At 45.3% G+C, this 27,230-nt stretch overlaps 2 protein-coding genes across 3 annotated transcripts; both read right to left on the bottom strand.

Moving 5' to 3' along the window:
- Window positions 1–868: 868 nt before the first annotated feature.
- On the bottom strand, window positions 869–15,466 carry map3k3 (mitogen-activated protein kinase kinase kinase 3). 2 transcript variants are annotated; one of them, XM_067233098.1, is made up of 17 exons: window positions 13,981–15,466; window positions 11,073–11,174; window positions 10,485–10,606; window positions 10,246–10,295; window positions 9,797–9,896; window positions 9,460–9,573; window positions 8,884–9,004; window positions 7,816–7,949; window positions 7,583–7,656; window positions 7,396–7,463; window positions 7,054–7,149; window positions 6,135–6,296; window positions 5,864–6,012; window positions 4,680–4,811; window positions 4,394–4,523; window positions 4,034–4,211; window positions 869–3,111 (listed from the first exon to the last, which is right to left on the bottom strand). In XM_067233098.1, the coding sequence occupies exons 2-17, from the start codon at window positions 11,074–11,076 to the stop codon at window positions 2,883–2,885; spliced, it is 1,863 nt and encodes a 620-aa protein (XP_067089199.1). In that variant the 5' UTR covers window positions 11,077–11,174; window positions 13,981–15,466; the 3' UTR covers window positions 869–2,882. The 2 variants fall into 2 exon arrangements, with proteins under 2 accessions (XP_067089199.1, XP_067089200.1); XM_067233099.1 differs by having other exon boundaries at window positions 8,884–8,968.
- A 391-nt stretch (window positions 15,467–15,857) lies between these two features.
- Window positions 15,858–26,629, bottom strand: limd2 (LIM domain containing 2). The gene is made up of 4 exons (XM_067233786.1): window positions 26,497–26,629; window positions 19,422–19,466; window positions 18,904–19,040; window positions 15,858–18,786 (listed from the first exon to the last, which is right to left on the bottom strand). The coding sequence occupies exons 1-4, from the start codon at window positions 26,497–26,499 to the stop codon at window positions 18,627–18,629; spliced, it is 345 nt and encodes a 114-aa protein (XP_067089887.1). The 5' UTR covers window positions 26,500–26,629; the 3' UTR covers window positions 15,858–18,626.
- Between the last annotated feature and the right edge of the window lie 601 nt (window positions 26,630–27,230).

Genomic DNA, 27,230 nt, shown 5'->3' with positions numbered 1-27,230 from the left:
TGGCACCTGGCAAGTCGTGGAGACGTCATGGCAACACCGAGAGAAACACGGCAAGGAGGAGAAACCAGGAGGACAATAGGACTGGCGTTCTGGGCTTCTGGAACATAATGAAGGCCTGGAAGAAAGGAGCCCATTCCTGCACAGACCAGAGAACAAAGGATTAGAGGAGGAGAGAGGAGAGGGGGGAGAGCCAGGCCAGGGAGCTGATAAAGAGCATCAGCATGGAGTTGAATGCCAAATGACAGCAACTGGACAGATGTCTGTTAGCTATTTGATCCGCTCCTAACCCAGCGCAGAGAGGACACAATGAGTCTATCCACCCTCTTCAGCCGCCCTCACACTGCTGGGCATGTGATGCAGACATGTCCTGAAACCAACCTAACGTTCATCCGGACAGCAGTTGATTGACTTGTTTGTGGATGCTTTGGGAGTGCATTTGGGGTCATTCGACCAAGCATTTCATTAAGGAAAAATGGGACTTGGCTTTCACAAGCAAAGGGAAGGGACAGCGTACATGTAGTTGCTGGAAAAAACAAAGCAATAAACTAAGATCTACCATCCATCCTCATGTGGCATCAGTTCAAGAACAGAAACCTTTGTTTAGTAAAAAAAAAAAAAACCTGTCCTCCATCTTATGGCTGCATACTGTAGGTTGGCAGAGCTCTGGAGAGACATAAAAAAGCATAAATCAAGTTGATTCTTAGTTCCTACAATGAGCTCCATTGAATGACGTACTCTTTTGTTTAGTTGACTGGGCCCAATCCTGTTGGCCTGTTGGACACACATGCCCAGAGAGAGAGAAAGAGAGAGAGACAGAGAGACAGAGAGAGAGAGACCTGGTCATAAACAACAAGATAGGCAACTTAAAGACCAGAAACAAAAACAATTTATTTGCTTTTGAAAGTAGGCACTCAACAATATATAAAAGACCATTCTTTTTCATTGTAAATAAATTTGATACACTGGACTTTGCACTGCAAATCCTGTCATGATACATAATCATTTATATTTCTAAACATCTAGCTTGTAGTCATTTGCTTACCCCAGGGTTCATTCAAATGTTTGGCTTTTTTCCAAAATAGGACCACTTTCAATACTGAATTGATTTTAGCTGCCTTTAGCATTTAGCAGCCACATGACATCTGCTCGTCACTCAAATGTTTAAGATACAGAAACATAAAGGGCAAGTAAAGGATTTCAAACCAGACCAAAGTGAGACATAAGGGAGCCCGTTTCTAAAAGTATGGTAAGGGCCAGATACTAGTCTTTGAACCCTGAGCTAAACAAATTCGTCATTCTGGGTGGAACACTGGCATCACACTCCTCCAGAACGTTCTCCTGGCTGTTAGCTTTCTCACACGCTCTGCCACCTCGATCTCGGTGCGAGGACACTCAGACGGCTTTAGCGACAACACGTTGGTACATTACAGCTTTCCTCCTCATTCTACACTTCATCATATAGAATACCAAATTGTTTAAATTGTTCTTGTGTTAAAACAAGACTGAAATGACTTCTGGCCTGTAGTCTGCATGAGATTTCCTAGCAGAAGGGTTCCAATACAAACTTGCATGCCTGAAATAAAGCGAGGATGCTGAAACATATATTTGAAAAAATCTTGCGGTAGAAAAAGTGATTTGGTGGGACAGACAGAGCTTATTTTCCACCCAGTTGTTTACTTACATTATAAACCCTAATTTCATAATCTCTGCAAAACCAGCTGCTTCCACAGTTTATCACTTGACCACATCATTTCTCATATACCTAAAAAGCATCATTTGATTTCAAATGGTCTTTACAGAGACAATATATAAAAAATATATTTATACATATATATTTGTATGTAAAAATCTAATTGAATGGACACAGGGATATAAATAAAAGTGAAATAAACCTGTAAAAAGAAGGAAATTTGGCAGGCAGAACAAGAACGTTGTTCGTATTTTACATAAAAGTGCATCTGATTAAAAATGAATCCTAAATGGGAGTGCTTCCAAGACAGATGAACAGTATACTGATTGGCCAAGCCAACAGCAAAAAGACTATACATAATGCATTAGGATTGTATTCCTCATGTTAATGAGTAGCAGACGATATCATCAGTCTCATTGTTTGGTCTCAAATACATGAAACCCCTCTGTGATTGAACCTCACGCCATTCTTCTTTGGTACAATCTAAGCAGCAATCGATGTACTGCAGTAGAGGGTAAAACATTAAGGCACAGTTATCGTCAATATAAACTGTCAAGGTAACATGAGGTTAACTCGGAGGTCTATTAGAGAGAGTCTTGTCAACATCGCAAACAGTTTGAAGGACGGAAGGAGAGGGAAATACTGTCCGTTCTCAGTCACACTGTGAGTAGTGCATAAGAGGGGTTTAACACGTCAAGGCACTGCGTTAACCAGTGGGTCCTGCTCCTTGAGACAGTATTCAGCGCAAGCTGAGGCGAGTCACAGTTACCTCAGAGATCTCAGCCGAGAGAGACCGTCTGGAGAAATGTAAACGCGCGAGAGGACACTTTGGTGCATTTAAGACACATTTGGAGTCTGTTCTCTCTACGGAACACTAAAGCAACGGACATTGTTGAGGCACAAGGATTGCCCCTCAATCCCAGTCAGTGGGGGAATCACAGGTCGCGTGGCGCCCCCTGGTGGGAGGAGGCACTCAGACCAAATAAAGCACTGGTGAGGGTTGTCAAGAAAACACATTGCCTATGATTGTCAATAGCAACCACAGAGCTGATAATGGAATGACCCTGGAAGTCTGGATGAGATGTGTGTGCTCTAAGGAGTCTCCTGAAGGAGGAAACCCCCGCAGTTTCAGTCAGTGAGCCTGCTTGTCTGTGGAGCGGGTCACGAGGAGAGCTTGCTGTCTCTGACCGTCTCAGCACAGGATCTGGGAGAAGGGGTGTCTAAGCAACTCCTCAGCACTGGGCCGGTGCTTCGCCTCCACGAAGATGCGGTGGATGAAGTCCAGAGTGTGGTCAGAGGTGTTCGCGGGCAATATGGGTTTGGTCGGCTGAGTGGCGATCTTAAAGATGGCCGCCATGGCCTCGTATTCTGCCCAGGGAGGTTTTTCTGTCAGCATTTCCACCACCGTACAGCCTAGACTCCTGAAGAGAGACACACAAGGCCACAAGCGAACACGAGCTTATTCTACAACGATACTCAACACACAGCTTTTGTGAAAACCGTAACAAAAGTTATCGGAATAAAACGTCCCGTTTAGAAGAAATAAACAAAGAGCTGCTGTTCCTCTACCCCTCTATACAGGCACAGGCAGCACATCGTTCTGCTGATCTGCTCCCAGGCTCCACTGGAATGTTTTGGTGGAAACTTCTTCCCTTTTTCCCCTCCTCACTGTTGACAATTAAAGTGTGCTATTGCTGGCAGCAGGGGGCTTCTTCAGTACTTAATTTCAGACGCAGCTGGGGGCTGGCAGTGGGGAGGGTTGTGGAGCCCCAGTCTTCCAACCCTTCCCTGGCCTGCTCCCCACCGCCAGTTCTCCTTGCCCAGGGCCCTCAGGGGATGGGAGCTTGGAACATTCCGACCCCTGTTATGAGCCGGCTGGCTGGCTCTTACCCAATCACATCCCTCGCCTGACGGGATGCCACCCAATCGCATCGCACAGGGGAATCCCTGGGAAGCATGTGGGCCCATCCCACTCTCTGGCTCACTACGTGGGAGTGTGGCAGCCCGTCTATTTCGCTGATTAAATATAGACTTTTTCCCTTAAAAATAAGCGTTTTTTCCGATCAAGAAACTAAGTTTCCTTATTTAGAAGCAATAAGCTGTTATATACATATACCCTACTTCCCTTTTGATTCCAGTACTCAAGCCACTTAGAATGCCTAACCACACCGTCTCAAGTAAACAGAACCTGCATAGCTCATAAAAACGTCTTAGAGAAGCTTAAGGGACTGAGGAAATATTGAAAAGTCACAAACAAGGCCCGTTTCCAACCAATCCTCCCACTAAATCCGCGTCTATTAAAGGCCATTGGGCACAGTGGTAGCAGATCTGGCTTCATCTTACCAGACATCGGCCTTCCTGCCGTACCCCTCTCCACTGATCACTTCCGGACTCATCCAGTAGGGGGTGCCGGTGACAGAGCGGATGCCTGTGCCAGACATACAGATGGTCTGCAACCTCTTGCTGGCGCCAAAATCTCCCAGCTTTACATTTCCCGCTGAATCTCGCAGAATGTTGGCACCTGAGCACGGAAAAGTCGGGCGTCACGTCATGTGGCTCTCAAATAACCAATCCCTGTCCTTGTATTTTACAAACTGTCAGTTCTTAAGCTGGATGCTGTAATCCTTTTTTAATTGCTATCAGCCGTGTTTGTCACATCTGCTTTTTATAACAGATTTCCGAGATGGGTACTGAGAGCAGTACCTTTGATGTCCCTGTGAACAATCATGTTGCTATGGAGATAGGACATGCCCTCCAGGATCTGCCGGGTATACTTCCGGGTCACATTCTCTGTCAGCGCTCCGTAGGCCTTCAGCTGGTCTTTGACTGAGCCCTGAGAGACAGGAAATGCAGAGTTTACGTTCCATCCTCCAGAGAACAGGGTACCAACACATACAGCGGCCTGGGCCTGAAGACCACAGATCTGCTGTAACTCTGAGTAGATCCCTTCAGCGGTATGGCGTGGGCCAGTTCTGACTGACTCACTTACCCCTGGCATGTACTCCATGAAGATGGTGAGAGTCTTCTCGTTGCGGTCTCTCAGACAGCCGTAGTACTGGACAATACGCTCGTGGTGTAGGTTCTTGAGCAGCTGGATCTCACACTCCAGAGCACTCACCTCCTACAGAAAAAAAACAAATAAGATATGTGATGAGAGAGAAAGAGAGGGAATAAAGATAAAATCCAACAAATGAAATTCCAACTGCAACCCAAAAACATTCCCATTAACAATTTGAAAGTTTCTGAAGCCATACATTCAACAACACACACACAGCCAAATAGGACATAAGTGTGCCAGAGCAGAGCCGGCCGTATCAAGAACATGAGCTCTAACAGTCCAGTTCCTCAAAAGCAGTTCCTGAGTTTACCTCAAACTATGTGGCCACAGAGGTCAATTCACAGGGACAAAGACAGAGATTAAGCAACAGCGAGAGAGCGGAAGAGGGAAAAGCAGCGATAAACAAAGTATCCCCGACACAAAGCCCAACTAAATAGATAAAAAACAACAACTGATTAACATCCTCTGCAGACAGAGGGGATTGGAGGGGCTGGAGGAGGGTGAGGGGCTTTAGGAGGCCTGCTCTCTCGCCCCCTCTTTTAACTTGTTCCCCCCCCTACACACACACACACACACTAACACACACACAGTCCACTCAGATACAGGAAGTGACACTGCATGTTTTCTCTGTCTCTCTCTGGCTGACAGGAAAACACATTAAAGCAGAGGGGGGAGAGAGAGGAAAGAAAATCTGTGGAATAAAGTCTTTCTTTCGGTCTTCTCAGGGACGGAGAGCATTCCCGGTCGGGATTTATGGGATACGCGAGGGAATCAGACAAACAATTCTTCAGATTATTATTGGATCTGCCTGTTTTGGTTTCAACGGTTAATAACCTAAATAGTAACTAAAACTGAGTGAAGTTTACTTTCGTAATACACTGCATTCCAACAGTCTTTCAGAAAGTCAACATGCAGAGCAAATAACCTACTTCTTGGTATCACTCCATATCAAAGGTGTTCAGGCCTAACCACTAGACTCGTCATTAATCATCGACCAGTCAGGCAATTGCTTTCTGTTTGAATACACGACAAATAATCCTTGGTTTGATTTGACACCATTCTTTGTGACCTGTAACCAACACATGTAGGGACATGGTAAATGACTATGCTCTCACCTTGCTAGTTTCAGGGCTGTCAGGGTCAAACTGGACCTGCTTAGCAGCCAGCTCCCGGCCCGTGTCCACATCGTAGCACAGGTAGACCCTCCCAAAGGCACCCTGGCCCAGCAGCTTGCCCCGACGCCACGTCACCGGAGCACTGGGGGCTGGAGGGAGAACACGGGCACGTCAGCTGACCTCACAGAAGGGCCCTTATAATGTGTTAGCAAACGCTTTTATCCTTGATGACGTCCATGATAAGACGAGTGTAAGACGCATCAGGACTTACACTTGTGGGCCACAGGGCGGTCCTGTGGGCGGAGTCTGCCCTGGGCATCGACCAGCTGCCAGCTGCCCAGGCTCTCCTCGCTGCCGTTGAGGGAGCGTCGTGACGGGACCAGCGTGAATAAGTTGCCTTGGGGACGACGAATACGTGGGAATGTTCGTCGGCCTGGTGGAAGAGCAGAGGCAGGGTAAGAGTCAGGGTCAGAGGCAGGGTAAGAGTCAGAGTAAGAGGCAGGGTAAGAGGCAGAGTAAGAGGCAGAGTAAGAGGCAGAGTAAGAGTCAGAGTAAGAGGGAGGGTGAGAGGCAGAGTAAGAGGCAGAGTAAGAGGCAGGGTAAGAGGCAGGGTAAGAGGCAGAGTAAGAGGCAGAGTAAGAGGCAGAGTAAGAGGCAGGGTAAGAGGCAGAGTAAGAGGCAGGGTAAGAGGCAGGGTAAGAGGCAGAGTAAGAGGCAGGGTAAGAGGCAGGGTAAGAGGCAGAGTAAGAGGCAGAGTAAGAGGCAGAGTAAGAGGCAGAGTAAGAGGCAGGGTAAGAGGCAGGGTAAGAGGCAGGGTAAGAGGCAGAGTAAGAGGCAGAGTAAGAGGCAGGGTAAGAGGCAGGGTAAGAGGCAGAGTAAGAGGCAGAGTAAGAGGCAGAGTAAGAGGCAGAGTAAGAGGCAGGGTAAGAGGCAGAGTAAGAGGCAGAGTAAGAGGCAGAGTAAGAGGCAGGGTAAGAGGCAGAGTAAGAGGCAGGGTAAGAGGCAGGGTAAGAGGCAGGGTAAGAGGCAGAGTAAGAGGCAGGGTAAGAGGCAGGGTAAGAGGCAGAGTAAGAGGCAGAGTAAGAGGCAGAGTAAGAGGCAGGGTAAGAGGCAGAGTAAGAGGCAGAGTAAGAGGCAGGGTAAGAGGCAGAGTAAGAGGCAGGGGAAGAGGTGATGAGTTGCAGGACTACCTTCACTGTGGTCCTTGTGGTGCAGAGAGACGTGGTAGCGGCGGGGGTAGGTTCCTCCCTTCCCCACCACCTTGTCATAAACGTGGTTCTCCCGGTCTGAGGGACACAAGTCAAAGGTCAAAGGTCAACTGGGCAACCACACAACTTGGGCTGAGCCCGGCCGCAGGCTGAGTCACACAGCATCCATGTAAAGCCAGTCGACTGCTTTGTTGCTGTGTTCTGTTGCCTAGCAATACACTGTTGAATTGTTGCCAAGAGCTTAAGTATGGTCCAGGACTGTTGCTAAGGGCTGGTGATTGACGTTGTTACCAGGAGTTATTCTTGTGCAATCTTGGCACCCACCTGAGCACTCCTGCCTGTTATCAGGGTAGCTCTTGGCTCTGTGCATGCGTGACTTCCTTTGGGAAGGGCTGGAGGGGAGGAAGGGTGGAGAGAGAGTGAGAGGTGCATAACTGTGTCCGGGAGTACATACTAAACACACAGACTCCATAACCCCGCCCATGTACAAACGTGCCTTTCCCCGGCTCACCTGTCTGAGCTGCTGTCCAGTGATTGGCAGCTGCCAGACACTGAGTTCTCTGCGCTGCTCCAAGGATCCAGCACCTGCATAGAGCCAGAGACACAGAGAGGGATGTGTTATGTGCAAACACTGGACAGCATGTACAACGGAAGCATGAGTAAGGGCCTGTGCGTGTGTGTGTGTGTGCGGGGGGGGGGGATTGTGCGTGTGTGTGTATGTCCACATGAGCCCTGATGACTCACACACTGGTCGATGGTCTCGGGGATGAACTCCCCCTCGCTGTTAATGCTGGTGTAGGAGCCCTGGCGGGCGATCCTCTGCTGCCGCTCAGGGACGTAGCCAGGGGGTGGAGAGCTGCGGCCTGTGTTCTGAGAGCCTGGGACGGAGAGCAGGGGGTCAGGAGGGGAGGAAGAAGACTACCACAGAGAACCTTGTGTGAGTCACTAATTTGCACGCAATGTCAAAGGTAGTCCTAGCGAAGCACAATCCACAATAGCATAGCGCCTGGAATAGGAGGAGATTTGCATCTTTGCCGTGGAATGACTCAAAACACCGAATGTGTCGACTCAAAGACAGAGTGAACAGACTGAAGCATGAATACAGGGATTGTTTAAAATGTCACTCTGCTTGAGGCAAGGATCTACTGCAGGTTTTTACAGCTTCCCCCCCTCTCCTCTCCTCTCCCATCAAAACAACCAGCGATTCTAAACCAGGCCGCTGGCCTGCCATGCTAATAGTGTCTTGAAATCTGATTGGCTGGTGGCCAGCAGGCCATTGTAGAGAAGCCAGTGATGGTGGACAGGAAAAGGAAGAGGACCCACAGCTAAGAGAGGAAGTCAGTAGAACAACAACCAGTGAAGGAGAGAGGGAGGGAGAGAGAGAGCAGAGAGAGAGCAGAGAGAGAAAGAGCAGAGAGAGAGAGCAGAGAGAGGGAGGGAGAGAGAGCAGAGAGAGGGAGGGAGAGAAAGGGGAAACCAAAGAGAGAGCAGAGAGAAAAAAAGAGAGTGTGAGGCGAGAGAGCACGGAGAGAAAAAGAGAGAGTGCAACGGATATATGACACAACCAAAAACAAACAGAACATTATTGACAAAGTATTAGTACTTCAGTATCATACATTATAAGCAGAACAAGGCCACTTCCCTTCCTCCTTTCCACATTTACATGTATTCATTTAGCACACGCTTTTATCCAAAGCGACTTCCAAGAGAGATCTTTCTAACATAACTAATGAACCGAGTTCTTCCAGAGAGACCAAGGATACTAACTGTAACGTACGCGACCGAAGCAATCGGCTAAAGGGGACTACTTACTGGTGGAAAGGTGGCGCCCCCTGGGTTCTGAGGCTTGGTACGCGGTGCTGACGTCACCTGTGGACTGGGAGGCTTTGATCCTCACCTGCTTGGCCACCGTCGAGTGAGAAGAAGAAGACACCTGTCCAGGAAGGCACAAGGACAGAGTACACATCTGGTTAACACACACACACACACACACACACACACACACACACACACACACACACACACAGGAGCATGCATAATCTGACACATAGTCATGGGTACTTTCTGTACTGTGTGTGTGTGTGTGTGTGTAGGTGCATGTGTGTATGTGTCTGTGTGTGTGCATGTATCTCTGTGTGTGTGTCTGCGTGTATGTGTGTATGTATGGGAGTCAGGTGGCTGAGCGGTGAGGGAATCGGGCTAGTAATCCGAAGGTTGCCAGTTCGATTCCTGGTCATGCCAACTGACGTTGTATCCTTGGGCAAGATACTTCACCCTACTTGCCTCAGGGGGAATGTCCCTGTACTTACTGTAAGTCGCTCTGGATAAGAACGTCTGCTAAATGACTAAATGTAAATGTGTGTGTCTGTGTGTACGTGTCTGTCTTACGTTGGCGTGCTCCTGCGTCAGCAGCAGGATCTTAATGCTCTTCATGTTGGAGCTGCGGTCCAGCAGGTCGATGGCTTTGTCCAGGTCGTCCTGGGCACGCAGGGGGATGGACAGCTGGGAGGACACAACCAGGACAGACGTCTCAACACACACTGGGAACAGACGCTCTGGACACTGTCCACTGTGCCTCTACCAGGACAAGTCTTCGTAACTACAGCATTATTTTACTGTGAATTATACTTTGTGTATACGTATACATGTATTTGTTTATATTCATCTAAATGTTTTGAGATTTTAGGGAATTACGAGCAATGGGAAGGAAGAAGGTTAGTATTACCTCATTATTCATATAGTGCAAGTCTAACTGTTGGCCAAAAACAGTCTTGACTTTCTGCTGTATTTCCTCAAACTGCACAGGTCGGCCAAACATCAGGATCCTGCACACATAAGCATGGATTTCAGATAGACAGACAAGCTGATCCAGGAAGAGACAGGAAACTAATATGTCTTTACATATGCAAAAAGACATACACACACACACAGATCTAGTTTTCAGCATGTGCAGATTTCACTAAGCACACCTAGCATAACTGTGGTTTTATCTGGCAGCTGCAGCTAAACCACAGCCCTTTCCCTTTCCATTCTCTCCCAAGTCTGCGTTTCAGTCTGAAAGGACAGTGTGTGTTTGAGCGGAGTAGACTCGGCTCTGTCCTGTTGACCAATGACACGACTGAATTCACGCCCGCGCGCCACTCATTCATAAACATGTTCCTGTCGCGAACTCACCTCCTCTCTCCACAGAACTCAAACTTGATTCTGACATCATCCTTTGGAATCTGAGAAACAAAGCCCATGACGAGATTAGGTAAGGAGATTCAAGTGAGGTCATGAAGTGAGGTCATGAAGTGAGGTCATGAAACGAGGTCAAATAATTTCTAATAGAGTCCCTATCTTGTAAATGTCAAACTATTATAAGGACACTCCTCCAGGGTTGGTTAGACGTGAGAGGGGTGGGGGGGGGGTACCTGTCTGGTGGTGGGCGTGGGCGTCTTGGGCTTGCCCGTGTCATGGGAGGGTAAAGGCTGGCGCCTAGTCATCTGCAGGGCCACCAGGTCCTTCATGATAGAGTGGAGAGCCTGTCTCTCATCTACACAGGGCGGGCAAAGACACAGGGAGAGAGGCATTGACCTAAAGGTGTTCCACTTAGTTCCGCACGATTAGATGTAGGCAGACAATTAGTAAGTCATCTTTAACTGAAGCCACGTTGAGTGTGCTGTGGCAGGGATAAAACTGAGGTGTTTTCGATCTTCCTATTCCCACGTTTGATCTCTGAGCAGGCCCAGTCTCAGCTGTGTTAGCTCACGAAAGGAAAATATTCCGTTTGTGTTGATTGGAGCGACATCACACAGTTTCAGAGCAGGAGAAAGAACCAGGCCCATGTCTCCATAACACTGAAAACCAACCTTCACCCAACAGCGCCTGGAGCACCCTCGAACACAAGCTACGGTCTGGGGATGGTGTCGGACTGTGTGTGTGTGTTTCGATCTGTCATCGTCGTAGACGTACTGTCCATGTGATGTAAAGAAATCCATCTAATCAGACAGGGTACTTACTCATGTTGGTGATGTGTGTGTTTACGTTATGTGTACGGTGTCTTAGCCAGCCGCCTTCAGAGACTTCCTTCTGCAGTGCCAGCACCCATCAACAGCATGCAGCTGGAAAAAACAAACCTAGTCGTTAGTTAAAAGGAAATACATCTTGATGCCCTCCTCTTTCTTCTCCTCATCATCATCTTCATCATCATCATTTAATAAGTTTGTTATCTGCATGAGAATAGTAAAGGCAATCTTTGGAAACAACAAAGCAGAAGTGATGGACACGTAGGATGCATTGCGACATACAGCACGACTTATTTTTATTCCATTGAAACGTCCATTTCTCACACTGTGGGCATGCAAAGCCAAGCAGAAACATGAAATCTTCTGACTTTTTTGGGGGGAGGACGAGGCCTGGATGAACGGAAAACTACAATTTAAAAAATAATCCAAGTGAGTGTGTGCATAGTATGACAGGGAGTGGGGAACTTTGCCCGTAAGAAAGAGTGAGAGTTGAAAAGGTTTGAAACTCAAGATGCCTTGGCACTCACAGAGGGAATATTTTGCCATTTAAAAAGGCTGCCAGTGTTAAACTTCTCAGAGTGCATGAGCCATGAGACACTCACTCAACCATGTTATAACTGTATGGTTAATAGTAAGAGAGCAATATCATTTTATTCACAGCCTGTTCTGTGCCAAACACACATTTTTCCTAGATTTGTGGGGGTATTTCCACCAAGGTATTCATGGTGACAACAGGATTATAAAGTAAGCCTTTTCCTTTAGTGGAATGATTTGCTAGATTAATAACATTGAGAATATTGCATTTTTAAATTTAGTGGCCAAGCTGTAGGAAGACAATTTAGCAGCAAAATAATATGGATTTGGCAGTCAATGTACTTTCTTTCGAAGACAGTACATCCTTTAGACTTAAGGACTGTGCACCGACTGAGCAGACTGGTGGTCATACTATATCAAAAGGTAGTTTGGTCTCTCTACGGAAAAACTGCATCACTCCTAATGGTATTAGCCTCTTAGCCATCCCTGCCCAGCATCTACCGAATCAATAAGGTCCTGTCAGGATCAAAATGATCTCAGACACAACAGAGACCAGAGCTCGGCGTAGACACAAGCCACCTGAAGCCACCTCGTAGTGACCCGAGGATCAGGCAAGCATCCCAAAAAAAGAACTGAACAGAGAGCTCCCCTGCAAGTAATATTGAGGTGAAATTCATAGAAGCCCCAGCCTTCAACTCCTTAAGGCTCCAGGGTGGGAGACCAGAGACACGGTGGATGAGGAGGGCATGTCAAACTATGGATGTGGGAAGATGGTGGGCAACGGATGTGGCAGGAAATCCACAGTCAGGGGGTGTGACTCTACAAATGGGAGCAGCAACACCTGCAACACATCAGTGGTTCTCTGGATTTCTGTGTAATAATCACCCACTGGAATGTCAGGCATGTCCATCTGTAGTTACCAGTTACCATGGTGTCTGTAGTTACCAGTTACCATGGTGTCTGTAGTTACCAGTTACCATGGTGTCTGAGCCCCCTCTCTCACGCTTGTCCGTTTAAAGAAAGCTGGAATTATTTTTTATCCTCTAATATCTACCCTCAACACTTCCTACTAGGAGTGTAGCGATATATCGTGGAACAATATATCGCAATACAAAATGTTTACAATATGTATCGTTGAGTTATGGCAACATTTTTACAATGTGATGTCCGTTTGATCATATTGGTTGAGCTACCAGCATGCGACCTATTCTGTACCTGTGTAATGCATGCATTCATTGCATTCACAGAAATCGCTTGAACGGAGTTAACTAAATTGTATGTACGACAAAGAAAATTATTGAAAATGTTTCATGTTTTGGAAATAAATACATTTTCAGTTCAGAATTTCAGTTTAATTTAAAATGTTCAAAATATTGTGATACGTATTCTATTGTACACCCAGTATCGTGATACGTATTGAATCGTAAGCTGAGTGAAACCACAGGGTCACGACCATATGAGCCTAATCTAACTACCTATAGCACATTTTCCATAGCTCCATAGTCCACTGGAAACACTGTGTGCAAAACATGTTTGTATGATATCTCAGTAATACATTGACTGGTTTCTCTGTCTACCTCTCCATCTCATTGGTCCTCCGCTCTCCTGATTTTAATTACCTTCTCAGTGGAATGTGGGGAATTCAGCGAGGATAGAGGCCACACACTAGTAGCTCAGTCAGCTGTCCATGCTTTATTTTCCTTGAATCACATTTCCAGAGCTAGCAGGATTTACATGTATTTTCCTTCCCTCCTACCCCAACCCCCCCCCCCCCCCCCCCCCCCCCCCTCCACCACCACTTTCTGCCTGCTTTGAGGTGTTTAGTCTATGGCTGTTTTTCCCAGACACGGTCCTTGCTCTGTCTCAGACTGGTAGTGCATCTGGAGTCTGTGTCTCACATCAAAATCCCCCGGAGGTGCCCCTGGCCTGACGTCTCTTACTTGTTTAAGAGGCTCAAGGGTTCCTGGTTAGGGCGACTGGGCTGTACAAGCAGCTGCAGTTCAAGGCTTTAAAAAAAAAAAAGTTACTGTTGAAGTTTGTAGGGAGGCGTGCACCTCGCAGTATAGCAGCCTGCGTGAATGATGGTGCAGGCGTCCTTGTATAACAGCCGACCTTATTAGGATCTGAGTTGTGTGTTTATAGTGAATCACAAATTAGTCTGGCCACATCTCCTTTTTAAGTATAAATATATATATTATTTTTTTTACTTTCATTGGTAAAACAACTGTGTAATAAATCATAGAATATACAAGCAAAATAAGGGGGCTGAATTGACCATTGAAGGCTGTCAATAAGCAGACACTTTTCATTTGTTTCATTAGCAGCAGATGCATTAACAGAAGACTTGGAGGCGTGCATGCTTTCTCACCTGTGGACCTCATGACCTCTGTCGAGGGCAAGGCCGGGGTGATGATGGAAGGGGCCGTCTACTGTAGGATGTTGGCCTCTATATCTCGCTGAAAAAACAGTTCGCTCAGCAGACAGGATGCGCTCAGCCGTTAACCCCACTTCGGCATCCTCGTCTTTAAATCCCACAGTGTTGTCATGTCACTCAAACAACCCCGCTGAGGTGCTGAGTGATGTTGTGGATGCCATGGTGGGGACGACCCACAGGTGCGGGGGCAGTCGTGCACGCTGCCCAAAAGTTGGTAGGCTATGGCGCATACAAATACTTTCCACTAATAGTGACCCTTCTATTTTTCCATCACATCAAGTGTTACTCTGTATCCTGTTCAACGAAAGAGCCAACTAGTCTGATTACAATGCCTACTTTAGACAGTGTTAAAATACATCCAAAAAAAGAGCAATGTCAAGCCTGCGTCGCCATAACATCCAAGATGCTCATCTTCCCAAACATTAAAACAGATGTCAGATGGCATCTCTTTATGTTACAGTCTGGAATGGAAAAATGAACAAAAGGCAAAGAATCTTACAAGAATATTAAAGACATTTCCTATAAAAAAATGTCGCACGTGGACGTTTATGAAAATGAACACAAAAGGTGCAACAATAACCTCGTTGCCTTTATGAAATCCATTTGTAACAGAACACCCAAGAAAAAGACCAAGCGATTTCCGTGATTTTGATGGCCTCTTTTCCTGCTAAATTTGCAGATTTCCCCCTTTCGGATTATGCACGTTTCAATCCAATGTGTAGGCGTATAGCTTCACTTTTATGCAAAAAAGAATACGCTATCCATAACTTTATATCTTATCGTCGCCCGTTTCTATTGTAGCGCTGTCGTCTAGATCATATTATAACAAAAGAAAGTTTTGGGGAAAGTGGTTAAAGCCACAACATGGTGGGTGACGGACGATTGATTCCCAACAAGCGTACCGAAAATGTTTTGTATGTTTATATATATATACAAATTCAAAGCTTATGACGAAACAACGAAATATTTGGTTGACATGCTACCGGAGGAAAATCTTGCAGTGATTATGGACTAGACAGAATACAGTACACTATAAATCAGTAGCCTTACTCATTTCCCCGCAGCTTATTGCAACTCGAGCAAAAACTCCGTAGAAGTGAAAAATGCTGCTTTAACAAACAAAAGGAGTTACCGACATAGGCCTACACCAACTTATCAGACGAATTGTTGAATTCAGGACGATCAGCAAAAAATAAGTCCGTATGCCCACCAACACAAAGTAAAATATCTTTAATGCGTCCAATTTCCTGACAGAAAAAAATCGTCTCCGGAACCCCTCTTGGCGCTTCCATCGAAAAGAGAAATGTATAATCCAAGTGCTTAGTATTGTTCAACGCCTTACCCTGATTGCCTGTGTTTATAAATGTTCAAACTTATATCATTGTAGCGACGTAAATAAGTCCCCAGTGTATGTTGTACGATTACAGTAACTAGATTTATGCCGTGCCCTCTCGGGAGCGCGCTGTTCTCTGCCGATAAATCGCCCTGGGTAGCGCGCAGAGCCGCGCACAATATTACTGGCGCGTTAAAAAAATGGACTCGTAACCAAATGTACACAGTTATGACGTACTCATCTACATTATTCAGGACTTTAGAAATCATACTTGCGTGCGGGATCCCTTAAGGTTGACAATGGAGAACAAAATTCCCATCCACCATCTCGAGTAATCTTAGATCTTTGCATAATCTTGGGTAAATACACCACGCGAATTACTTATTTTAAAGGTATGTGGGCCTAATATAGCCTACCATAGTACACTAGACTTCTGAGGTTCAGTGTACATTTTAAGAAAAGCACCACACCACTTCAGTCTGAGTCAACACCAGCATCTTTATTTATTTTTTCTCCAAAAAGCATGTAAAAAAATTAAAATAAAAAACTATGGAAAGAAAATGAACAGACAATATACATCTGATTGTGTGTGTGTGTGTAGCAGGGTTCACATTTTATGATCATATTCTTCTACCAGCACAACATGAACTACATCCTGAAGTAAAGACAGGAGACACAGCACGCGGCCCGTTGGCCTTCTACTGCAAGGCCACCTCATTCCACAGGTCAAGTTTATATCGAATACATTTTCAATAAGATGCATACATTTAAATCTCGTATCAATTATGGACAACAGTGACTTTTGAATTGAAAAACCAAAACGAAGTTACGTTAAATTTAGCACACTAGATGACTTGTAGAACACAGGAACACGGTTCTCGTTCACCTGAGCCTCCTGGCGCGCAGGTGTGGAAAAACATCCTCTTTCGTGTCTCTTACAAAACAAAAGTTAATTCACAGATGACGCGTTTGTACCTTGGCGTACTGCTCTTACAGAACAGGTGATATGGACACAGTGTCTTTGTGTTCTTGGTTACCGACGAGGACAGGCATGAACTCAGATGATAAAGACAAATAGAAAACCTCAATTAGTTCAAATATGGTAAATTCAGTAAGGGGCTTTAGAAAGTGGGTAAATGCAGGCAGAATTAAGTGACCACTAGTTCCCACTGCTTTAACTGTATAAAGCAAGCATAAGCATTTTTATTTGACAAGTGAGAAGGTAGAAGTTAGAGTATGTAGAAGGTGGTGGTAGTTATGCACAAAGTGCACTGAATTAAAGTTTTGTTTGGAAAACAAATATGGTTAGGTTACTCATTTCTAAGGCTTTTCTATACAAAAGTAATGTATACCTCTTCCTCAGTTTATTGTCTATTCTGCACAGCATGTTTCATTCACAGTAAACTTTCAGCCACAAAATATATTTTGTGTCATTCAAGTGTCAGTCAAGTGGTTAGTGACATTTGATACGTTTTATTTTTATGAAAATTGAGTCGTTTTATTCTTGGAAAAGAATAAGAACGAATGATATTAATAACCAACTGTGGTCTGCGTAAGTTTGCACTTTTGGCTAGGTCTCGTCACATACTCAAAATGTCCACAGAACTACCTAAACCAACCGCTGCCTAAGGGCCTCCGGCTGACTAGCCAATCCCTTCCACGCTTCCTCCAGTAGGGGGAGCTCCATGCAGAGGTTCAGGGTACACTGTTCTAAACTCTGCTCTTAAACTCTAAAGGCCTTGGTCTTCGCAAGCTCTGAAAGAAAAGGCTCCGGTGCTTCAAGACAGCTAAACACTCGAGAAATAGAGTACCCAGGTAGGTACTGGCCCAAAAAAGAAAAATTTTAGTGAAAGTGAGACGCACTATAAGTTTCTACGAAGGAAGATTATATGGAACGATGTGATGCCCCATCAAGATAAGACAGTATGTTAGAGTGAAGTCTAGGTTGGTTTACACACTGGCAGAGCAAAATACAGCCCTAGCATGATATAACTGTAGGGGCTGGAAGTAGCACTAAATGGAGTGACGGTTGGTTTACTGTGAAGCTGTTCCCTGTAAAACGTCTTGCCTGGTGGTCATGCATGGTCATATGGGCAAGACAGAGTACATTATAGTGTGATATGTTCACTAAGTACAAACTACACCTATATGTACAGATCAACCTATGAGATACTTCTCATACCCAAAATAGGACATTTAAAACCCATTAATATTCCAGCCATATAGCTCTGGTAAAAGTAGCTTTCGGCATGACATCAGTCAGACTCAGCATATACACAAAGAGTGCTTGTTAAAACGTGATGAGTCAATGAAGCACATTTAAACAAATTCAAAACGAGAGGTTAGTACAGTAACAAGGCGAGTCTGAGACTCAAGACAACTAACATGCGCATCACACCAGACAGCCCATTCAGATCACAGGAACGAAAACAAAATATTTTTACAAAATATAAAATTAAATGGAATAACGAAAATAAAACTCTGTCAGAAAAGGAAGCGGACAGTGAGAGGACAGGCAGGAGTGTGCCATTATGTGAGATTGTTATATACAGTACTGTGTTCCAGGTTTGTTTCTCAGATTTCAAAAACCCTGATCAACTAACAACATGACCACTAGAGAACTGCTCAGTCAATACACGGTGGATCCATTTTTAAGTAACAATCAGAAAGATAAGTAGAATAGTCAAATAAACCCCCTCAGAATCTTGCCCTGAATGTATGCTCCGCTACTGCACAGAGGTAGGCCTACTGATCTAGAACTTCACATTTAACAATGAGTTCTTCCGAGCATACCATTTCCTTACGACTAAGCAAGAAGGGTGCAACTGGAAAAAAAAAAGATTTGGAAAAAAAATGTTTTTTGAAAAAGGTAAAACGTTTTAAGATTTCACTTCCCACTTCCAGCAGAAATGTAACACTGGCTGGTGGAGAAGGTGTTTGGTCAACATCAACAAACATTTCCCTGGAGGAAATGGAAAATAAAATGATTGAAGGATAATGATATGCGCTCAATTGAAATCAAGATAAAAACACCATCTGACTTTTTAAGCAAGTCACATCATTTAGTGTGTGTGTGTGTGTGCCTGTGTGTGCGTGTGTGTGTGTGCCTGTGTGTGTGTGTGTGCATTTTTCACGATGTGCCATATGATGTGCGTGTGTTCAAAAATGGCGGGGTGAAGGTGGAGAGAGAAAGATGGGTGAGATGGGCGAGGGATCGGATGGCCAGGACAACGCAGGCAGACGGGGGTTATGCGGTCTTGGTTATTTTCTCCGCCTCCTTTGAGGCCCACAGCTCCTTGTGCTGCTTGCGCCCAAAGCCCTCGTCGTAGTTGCCTTTGCTTTTGAAGAGCTGCTGGAAGTGGGGCTTGCAGTAAAACTCACCCTGTAGGGCAGCGTAAGTGCCAAGGCTGCAAAACAGGAATCGAGGGAGGGGGTCAATATGTGTACAAAAAGATCATTGCTGTGTGTGTGTGCGTCAGATTAGTTAATACATTGACATTGTTTGTTGGTGTACGGGCCCCCACCTGAGTTTGGTGTTGCAGTGCTTGCAGCAGAAGCAGGTGCTGTGGAAGATCAGGTTGTTGGCCACCAGTCTCTCCATGGGGTAGACGGTCTTGTCACAGGACGAGCATACTTCCCTTTGAGTCTTGAAGCTGAAGGACTGGACGCAAGGAAAAACACAGTCAGAACTAAGCTTCCAGAGAGCTGGGGTTCTGTGGACATAAAGCCAGGCTTACAGAATAAAGCCAGGCTTACTTTCCCTGGCATGAGCCTGGTTTATTCGGTAAACTGGCTTCATAGAACAGGCTCCAGGTTTGGCTGAGACTAACTTCAGTTATTCAGATATGTTCAGTCATATCTGTGGTATGACCGACAGTGCCTGTCAGTGGCTCAGTATGAACAGAGGTCTTGGTGCATTTTGCACTATGCTGTGACCAGTCTGACGGTGATCAATGGCTGAGATAGAGACAGGTGGACAGATGAACTGACAGGCAGCCCTACTGAGCAGAGTGGAGTGGTTGTATAATGAAGGTATATTTACTTTAGAGCGCTGGACCGGTTTCTCTTCAGGGGTGTTTCGGTTGTCCTAAAGGAGAAGAAAAAAGCAAATATGTTTATTTTGACCTCTACACACACGATAAATACAGTAGTCAAAATGCCGGAAACATCAACATTGCACATCACCAATGTTACACAATTTGCACAGGCAGACGGTGTGAAGCGACCAACTGCCATCCTCACCCCAGTCACTCTAAAACCACCTTTTCCCCCCATCCTTGTTTCATGTAATTCCATCCCATCATTCCCTTTCATCACTGCCTCTCCCCTCCGTGGGCCTCTCTATCCTGGTCGCTCCATCTGTCTGCGGCCGGCGCTGTGAGGGGATCAGGAGCCTTCTGTCGGAGCGCGTCAGCCCTGCTAGGCGCCGCTCACTGGCTGCTCTACAACTGCACTCACAGGCCAACACTAGGAGAGGGAGCACTGCTCCGTCATACTGTATTCTGATGCACGTTCCACATACTGTGGAGTCCAAACTCCCCCCCCCTCAAAAAAAAAAAATCAAAGTAAGAACGCAGGCACCAGAAGAAGGAGATGTTTTACGAGCGCGGACTGAAAAGTGCTGTTCAAAAATTCAATTCCTTTCCAGACTAGCATTAGCCTTGTAATAAAAGCCTATGTGCCTGCCCTGTTATCAAAGAGTGGCCTGAGGACAGAGCTGTTACACACACAGCATCCTCCCAGATCATTGAGGTCGAGTCAATACGTGAAGAGGCACTTTGATCTAAAATCTTCATCCAAAACAACAACAACAAAAGAAAGAGAACAATAACTGGGCGGGGAGGGGTCAAAAAGTCGGTCAAATGTGTTTTGCTTCCAGGCTTCTCACCTGTGACACACCTGGCGAAGGGAACCATCCGTAAGGATGGAATGCCCTCGGGAACCTTGGGCCTTGTCTCCATGGTTACGTCTATGACCATGTCTTCAGGCCGGACTAACAGGTCGTTTGGGTGGATAATGAGGGCTGGAGAAAGCCAGGCACATTGAGGCTCCGCACGCTGGTGACAGGCGCTGAGGCAGTGTGCAGAAGGGCGCTCTCTCTCTCCCTGTCTCTCTCTCTCACGCTCTCTCTTCCTGACTCTCTCGCTCACGCTCTCTCTCTCTGTTTAGGAGGGGAAAGTCCACTGCAGACTTCACTAAAACCTGATTATATAAGGGGGCTGGGGGGAGGGAGGGAGGTTTAACGAAACCTTTTAGTGAGGCCTCCACATCGGAGACAACTACAACCCTTTCATGTAGTCGTACACCACCCAACACACACACACACACTTTTATGCAAGCACACTGAAACTAGGAAAACACGTAATCGCACCAAAAACAAAACACAATTCAGCTCCGAGACATGTTGACCAGACAAAATCCCTGGCGAGTGACACATCAGACCAACCAACGATTCAATTATGCAGCACTAAACAAATTGTTGCCATTAGGCTCAGTGTGTTGTGCCGCATCCCTTACACACACACACACACACACACAGGTCACATTTCTCCCCTATGCCAGACGGTGTCACAGCTGTACGCTGTGAAACAAACGGAGGGAAGGAGGGAGACATGGGGGGAGGAGAAGTGTCCGTGTGCAGCCTGTCTATCATCTGGGACAGCCTGACCTCATGGACCCAACAGGTCAAGTTCACACCTCTGACCTCACGCAGACATCTAGAAAGAGAAGAATGGAAAGATTGGTGAATGGGAGTGGGGGGGAGAGGGAGGAGGAGAGGGGGGAGGATTATAGCTTCCATATCTAAGATCAGGAAGACATTTCAGCGGGCTAATTTGCTCATGGGAGCACAACAGCTTCCTGAAGATGCTATCACCATCCTCTCTTCCTCATTACACTAATTTAACCTCTAGTGGGTGTGTTGGTGCAAATCTTGCATACTTGGTTGCTTGGTGTAGCAAGCCAAGCCTACTTCCTGTTCCTGAAAGTCTTCCTAAAACTGGTTCCAGAGCAAAAGCCCCTCATGGTTCCAGATTTGCAGTGTGTAACGCCACCTGGTCCAGTCTTAAAAGAAAAACAAAAAGTGCAATATATACTCAGGTGACAACTCTGGGCAATCAGTTCATGCAAGGCATCGGGTTTCTCATGCACACTTGTCCTGTTGCAGAATCGGACCACAACTTGAGCAGAACACTTCAGCAACGTTTAACATTCCCTTCCATCATAGACCAAGCTCACCAGGCAGAGGCAACAGGCTCTTGTATACAAAAATGAAACCGGATTAGATGCCATGTCAAGACACACACACACACAAATCCTGGAAGGCTGCACCATAGCCATCTGTCTTATGTTGCCATATTTGTACATGAGATGCACGACATCCCTTCCCAAAAGCTAGCGTTTGAGCAGGAAGTTGTAATAACACCCAACTTCCTGTGTTTGGCTGTCTATCTGGGGAGGGGGACATAGATACAGGCCCAGTCAACTGCCACCCTGCTGCCTAACATGGGAGAATCTTATTGCTCTTGATTAGGTCCATATATGGGCATCACCATCAGTGCTTACAGCCAAACCAACATCAAGAGGAACTAAAAGAACAGAGTCTGTTCTGTCTAATCTATGGCCACGAACACCATAAAATATTTTTTTGTGCAACAATATGGGATTAAAACAAGTCTGAAAAATAAGAGGCCTTGATGTGCCCATTATCGCTGACACGAAGATTCAGTTGCATCATAGTTTGGTGCAGGCTGCCTATGTTTGGAAGGTGCAACCATATTTGGAGGGCTCTTAGCGAACAAAGAAATGCTTGCTTTCTCAGATTGCGCAAGATCAGTCTCCTTTTTCAGCAAGAGGCTCAGTTGTTGCTTGGTGACGTCAGATCTTAACTTTCAATCTCATAGCCGAACAGAAAACACTTATTAATAAAAAGGTTGAAACTGTCCCTAAAACACCGTGCATCGAAGGCTCGAGAGAATGTCTCGCTGTACGTTTTAAAAAGTGTGCAAGCGAGAATTCTTTAGGACCTGTTTGATTCTTAAAGCCTCACTGTGGTAACTTATGACTCTCCTTCTCCATGCTGAAGATCCTCTTATTGTTTTACCAAGACAAATCCCTATTGCGTTCTCCCTCGTCATTAGACAAGGGGCTGAGCTGAGGAGGTTTCCAGAGGTACCTGCACCTTCAAAGCCATGTAGGCCTTTAGACTATTCTAAACACGGAAATACTCAGGTCATAAACTGGAGACAGGTAAGCATCCTCTTCTTCAGACCATAAACCGGACCAAACGTGTTTACAAAAAGAGTAACTAAGTAGCTAATCCCTCACTTTTAGTAGTGTTACAGCACCACTCTGGAATATTACCAGAGAGACTCTGGTCTTTGCACTGCTGAACACAGTGATGAAGGACTTGATCTGTTCGGGCTCAGTGACAGTGTCCAGTCCGAAGCTGAAGAGTGCAACTGGCCCTACATGGGGAGAAGGGGCCGTGTGCTAACAAACGTCAGTGGTCATTAATTTCACCACGTCTTTCATTGTGTCATGTGATATTTTTAGAACCGTGATCAGCGCCTCATCCCCTTGAGAGAGACAGAGGGACGGATTAAAACGGCATCAAAACGCAACAAGGGCCACGTCCCACTGAGAAAACGGTAACTGCAGGGTAGTGATCAGATACAAGTGTCTGTCTCCTGTCTCCCCCCCCCCCCCCCCAACATGAACATGAGACTGGGTCTCTGAGAAGCCTTGTGCAGTTCTCGGGGAACACCACAGAAACAAACATGTGGTGGGGACATGGTTGACTGCTTTGCAGCCGAGTGCAGAGAGAAACACTTGCTTCATGAAATGTTTTGACACATTTAAGGGTAGAAGATCAGGGTGAAACTAGCTGGTCAGCAGATTGAAGGCTTTTCTGGTCTGCCAACTTCAAGTAGGCCGCACAAATGTTTGGGGTGTTAAAGACCCAACAAAACACACACAAGCAAACAACTTCCTCCTTTGTTAACGTCTTTCCCTCAACAACACCAAGTACGACTTACAATCTGCCAAAAACGAGTCTAATACAAATGATACAATGTTGTACCGAACATTGTCTGCGTTCTGTAGCTGGTGGTGACGTTTTCCGTGAACTGACATGAAACCGTTTCTTCTATTTGACACGCCTGGAGGCCATTTCCTGTGAGCTGGCTGGGGGTGGCGGTGGTGACTAGTGACACAGACAGACAATGCGTCGTAAGATCATCCCTACACAGGATGTGAAACCTGTGTAGCAAGGTTCCTGAAGGCTGAGGTCTGAGTTTTCGTAGACGGGACATCAGACGGACCGTTTCCCAGGCTTGATCTGGACTTCCACTTTCTCACACGACTCCTTTCTAACACATGACTCCTTTCTAACTTGCATACATCACAACCAAGTGTTATTTCAGGAGGCCCAGTTCTCATCTAACATGTAAACTTCTTTCGCTGAAAGAGCTGCCAGTGTCTCCATAGTTTTCTAGGTCTGCAGAAAACGCACCACATACAAATCAAGGGAAAGACTGAAGACACAGTTATATTCATGCTTCCAGGTAAGAACGTTTGCCACCTGTATGAACCTGTGCGTATGCATGTGTACTGCATGTTCAAGAGGCCACATTCAGTCTCAAGTTCCAACAGGTTAGGCTTTGAGTTATACCTAGAGGCTGTATTGTCTTGAACATACATGTACCCAAAAGGTTTCTGATACCTGGCATATTTACCGAAGACAACACAGCCTTCAGCATCTGATCAGATGTTATCACACAGTGGGGAAGAGAAGATTTTTTTCCACCAAAGCCTCTGGGGGGGAATTCTAGATGACATGCCCAATCGTGTTGACAAAAATGAATGCAAATCTGTCTACTGTTCCAGATGCCCTCTTCTCATTTTAAGCTGCGGGCTTTATTGACATAGCAGGGGGCAGGGCTGACGTTAAGGAAGTGCGAGGCCCCTGGAAAGAGTTAGTCTGGAGTGAATGTTTCACAGGAGGAAAAGTGGCTGATCTTGGTCAATTATCAGCTGCCATTTTCATTACTATTTGATGGAGGAAGCAGTGTGACATTTTGAAAAGGTTTTGTGTTGAAATGTCCTTTTTTTGCAAACTGTTGAAACCAATAAAACAGTCGTGGGTCAATTGTTATGAAACTGTGATGCAAATTAACAGGAACTTCAATCTCACCACATTCAAAGATGTAAATCCTTCAGTCATGTAAGCCTACAGTACTCTTAAGACTCATTATTTGTCATAAACAAAGACAAAAGTTTGGTCTGGAAAGCTTGAATAAATCCCATAATTCTGCACGAATAAATTCTCTTACATTCTACCAGAGCAATAAAACATGATTATTGGATTATCATCTTTTGTCATCTTTTACTGACTATGATTTATTTCTGGTAGCGACTGTATTTGGGACTCATTACACAACATTTCTGAGAATGTTTAGATGCGTGCAATGACTACACAATCTTTTTTTTACACGACTGTATATCGGACACCCCTTAATCAGTAAAATTATCAGATCATCTGCATTAATTCACGGATTGCAGGACAGAGGGTATTGAACCAGGAATAAAATCGGCTCCTGAGGTTGCCTAACCTTGATGACGTGCACCTGGGGGGGATATTAACGGCTGCTATTCGGAATTGAAGCCAAGCAATTTCTCATCGTTATATATGCATCCGTTTTAGCCTTGTGCACCTATGGAAGAGAGGCCTATTTTGTATTAACATGTGTGCATATTTAATTGAATTCCAATACACTTATTCCAGCAAAACAAAAACAAAAAAACTTGTTTGTCCATCAAAGTATATTGGAAAACAATACTCAAGATTGGTTGTGTTGCTAGTCGTGTATTACTAATTTAACTGGAGCGCAATAAGTCAGTCAAATCACGACACCAGCCGTCCAATCAAGTTTCAAATCCGCCAGCATTGACGTAAATCTGTCTGCAAAGCATATGTGTCAAGTCACAGTAAACACCGGCATAAATTACAGACAAGGAGCACGCCGCCGACGTTTAATTACCGCGATGCTGCAGATCGAGAACTAGTTTGACAAGACCAGATTGTTTTTAGAAGTGTGTTCCCTGGTCTAAACACAACCGGGGATATGGTTGGAAAAGGCGTTTGCGTGAGGGTTGCTGGCACAGGTATCTGGCAATGGCAAAGCTCGCAGAATGACTCTACAGCCTTAATATCAACGTAATCACACTAGAAATCTTGTAAAGTGGGTTCCTTGTTGCACACTGTGTGATGAAAATTCAGTTTCTCCACACACCTTACGTAACATCGAGGAGTCTTCAGGTGCTGTACAGTACACAAAATGATTTCCGATATCATCAAGGGCAGCATCTAGTCTGGTATATAACGGAGTCCTATAAGCATACATTTCCGTTGCTGCTCGTTGCTTTTGGGTTACCGTAAAATAGATTTTCACGGTAACAGAAATACAATCATGTCAGAGTGGCCTGACAAACACGCAACCGATTCAATATAAACCTTATTACAATCATTGTAGCCTATTCAACAGTGAAAGTGAGACAGCACATATGTTTTTCAAATGCATCTACAAATCGTCAACGTTGTTCACGGAAGCAGTGGACAATGCCTGGGTTTCAAGCACCCGCTCAGGTTGAGTGACAGGGGCGAAGAGATAACCCCACAAAAATGAAGTCAAGATAGGCTGATCGCTATTGTTGAGATTGCACGCAAGCCAACGTCCCTGGTATGCAGTTACCTGCTAATATGTGATGTAAATAGGGGCACAATATAATACATAAGCATATTCAATTCAATCATCATTTCTTAAGGAGTAACTAGCCTATTGATAATCATACAACAAAAGAGTTGGTTTTAGACATAACGTTAGATAGTATTTGAGCGCATAGTCGCACATCATCCCACTTGACGAAGAAGCAGGATATATTATTTACTCAAGTAATCGGTCCTGTTCACATCACAGCAAATAAAGACCGAGCCATTGCTCGCTAGCTTAAGGGAATGGACATCACATCACAAAAGAAGAGGGGGGGTAGCTAGGCTATGTGCTGGGTGTACAGTGCTGTGGCTAGATCTGTGGAAGAAATTGGCAAGAAACACTTACCATCTTTGCCCTGTCGTTAACGTCAATGAATGCGTCCTCTTGTTCGTCTAAAATTGCTGTACTCGACTGCCTTTTAATTCTTTTGACGGGCCGTTTAAGGCTTCGTTTAGATTAGCTTGCCACAGACCCGGCGAGTTACCTCTGCTTGGCTCTCACCCCTCCCCTCGATTTTCGAGTCGTTTTTTTTAGGATTTTCTATCAGCAGGATGTAGCTCGCTATTGGTCCAATGTGTATAACCTCTCGTTCTCTCATCCAAAACAAAAATGCCAAACTGGCCGACATTCTCGAATAAGGTGCGAAATATATGTTTGAGTTAATAATTATGAAATTCTATAAAAGCCGTGAAAATAAACTGTAACGAACCGATATTTCATGCTGATGTGTGTTCAATTAGAGACAGATAAACAGGCAGATACAGTAAATCGATAGATACCTATTGTACAGCTATACATTGTGATGTATTGCGAACTATTTAACGACAGACGCACCAACATGGAACATGCAGTGTGCAGACAGTCTTCTGTATTATGACTTCCGTACAAAGTTGTGAATAAAAATGTTGTATAAGACTCTGAAATCTTGCCAGACTCGAAACAGTTTGTAATAGCCCAAAGTCTGGAACTTTCAGACCGTTGCAATTTAACCCACATTCACATGACAGAATGTTAGACATGCCCAGAGAGAAATCTATTAGCACTACGAATGCTGAACGATAATTAAAAAAAACCCAGCA

Source organism: Osmerus mordax, chromosome 3, assembly GCF_038355195.1.
Source record: "Osmerus mordax isolate fOsmMor3 chromosome 3, fOsmMor3.pri, whole genome shotgun sequence".
Taxonomy (NCBI): Eukaryota; Metazoa; Chordata; class Actinopteri; order Osmeriformes; family Osmeridae; genus Osmerus; species Osmerus mordax.
This window is presented reverse-complemented; position numbering and strand designations above follow the sequence as displayed.

Bases quoted from the DNA above. Each gene is read 5' to 3' on its own strand.
- limd2 (XM_067233786.1), bottom strand. The intron at 19,041-19,421 runs GTAAATATACCT...CCTTGCGTCCAG, and splicing joins AACCGGTCCAGCGCTCTAAA to TCCTTCAGCTTCAAGACTCA. The intron at 18,787-18,903 runs GTGGGGGCCCGT...CCTGTTTTGCAG, and splicing joins CACTGCAACACCAAACTCAG to CCTTGGCACTTACGCTGCCC.
- map3k3 (XM_067233098.1), bottom strand. The intron at 10,296-10,484 runs GTACCCCCCCCC...TTTGTTTCTCAG, and splicing joins CCACGCCCACCACCAGACAG to ATTCCAAAGGATGATGTCAG. The intron at 9,574-9,796 runs GTAATACTAACC...GTGTCCTCCCAG, and splicing joins TGCACTATATGAATAATGAG to CTGTCCATCCCCCTGCGTGC.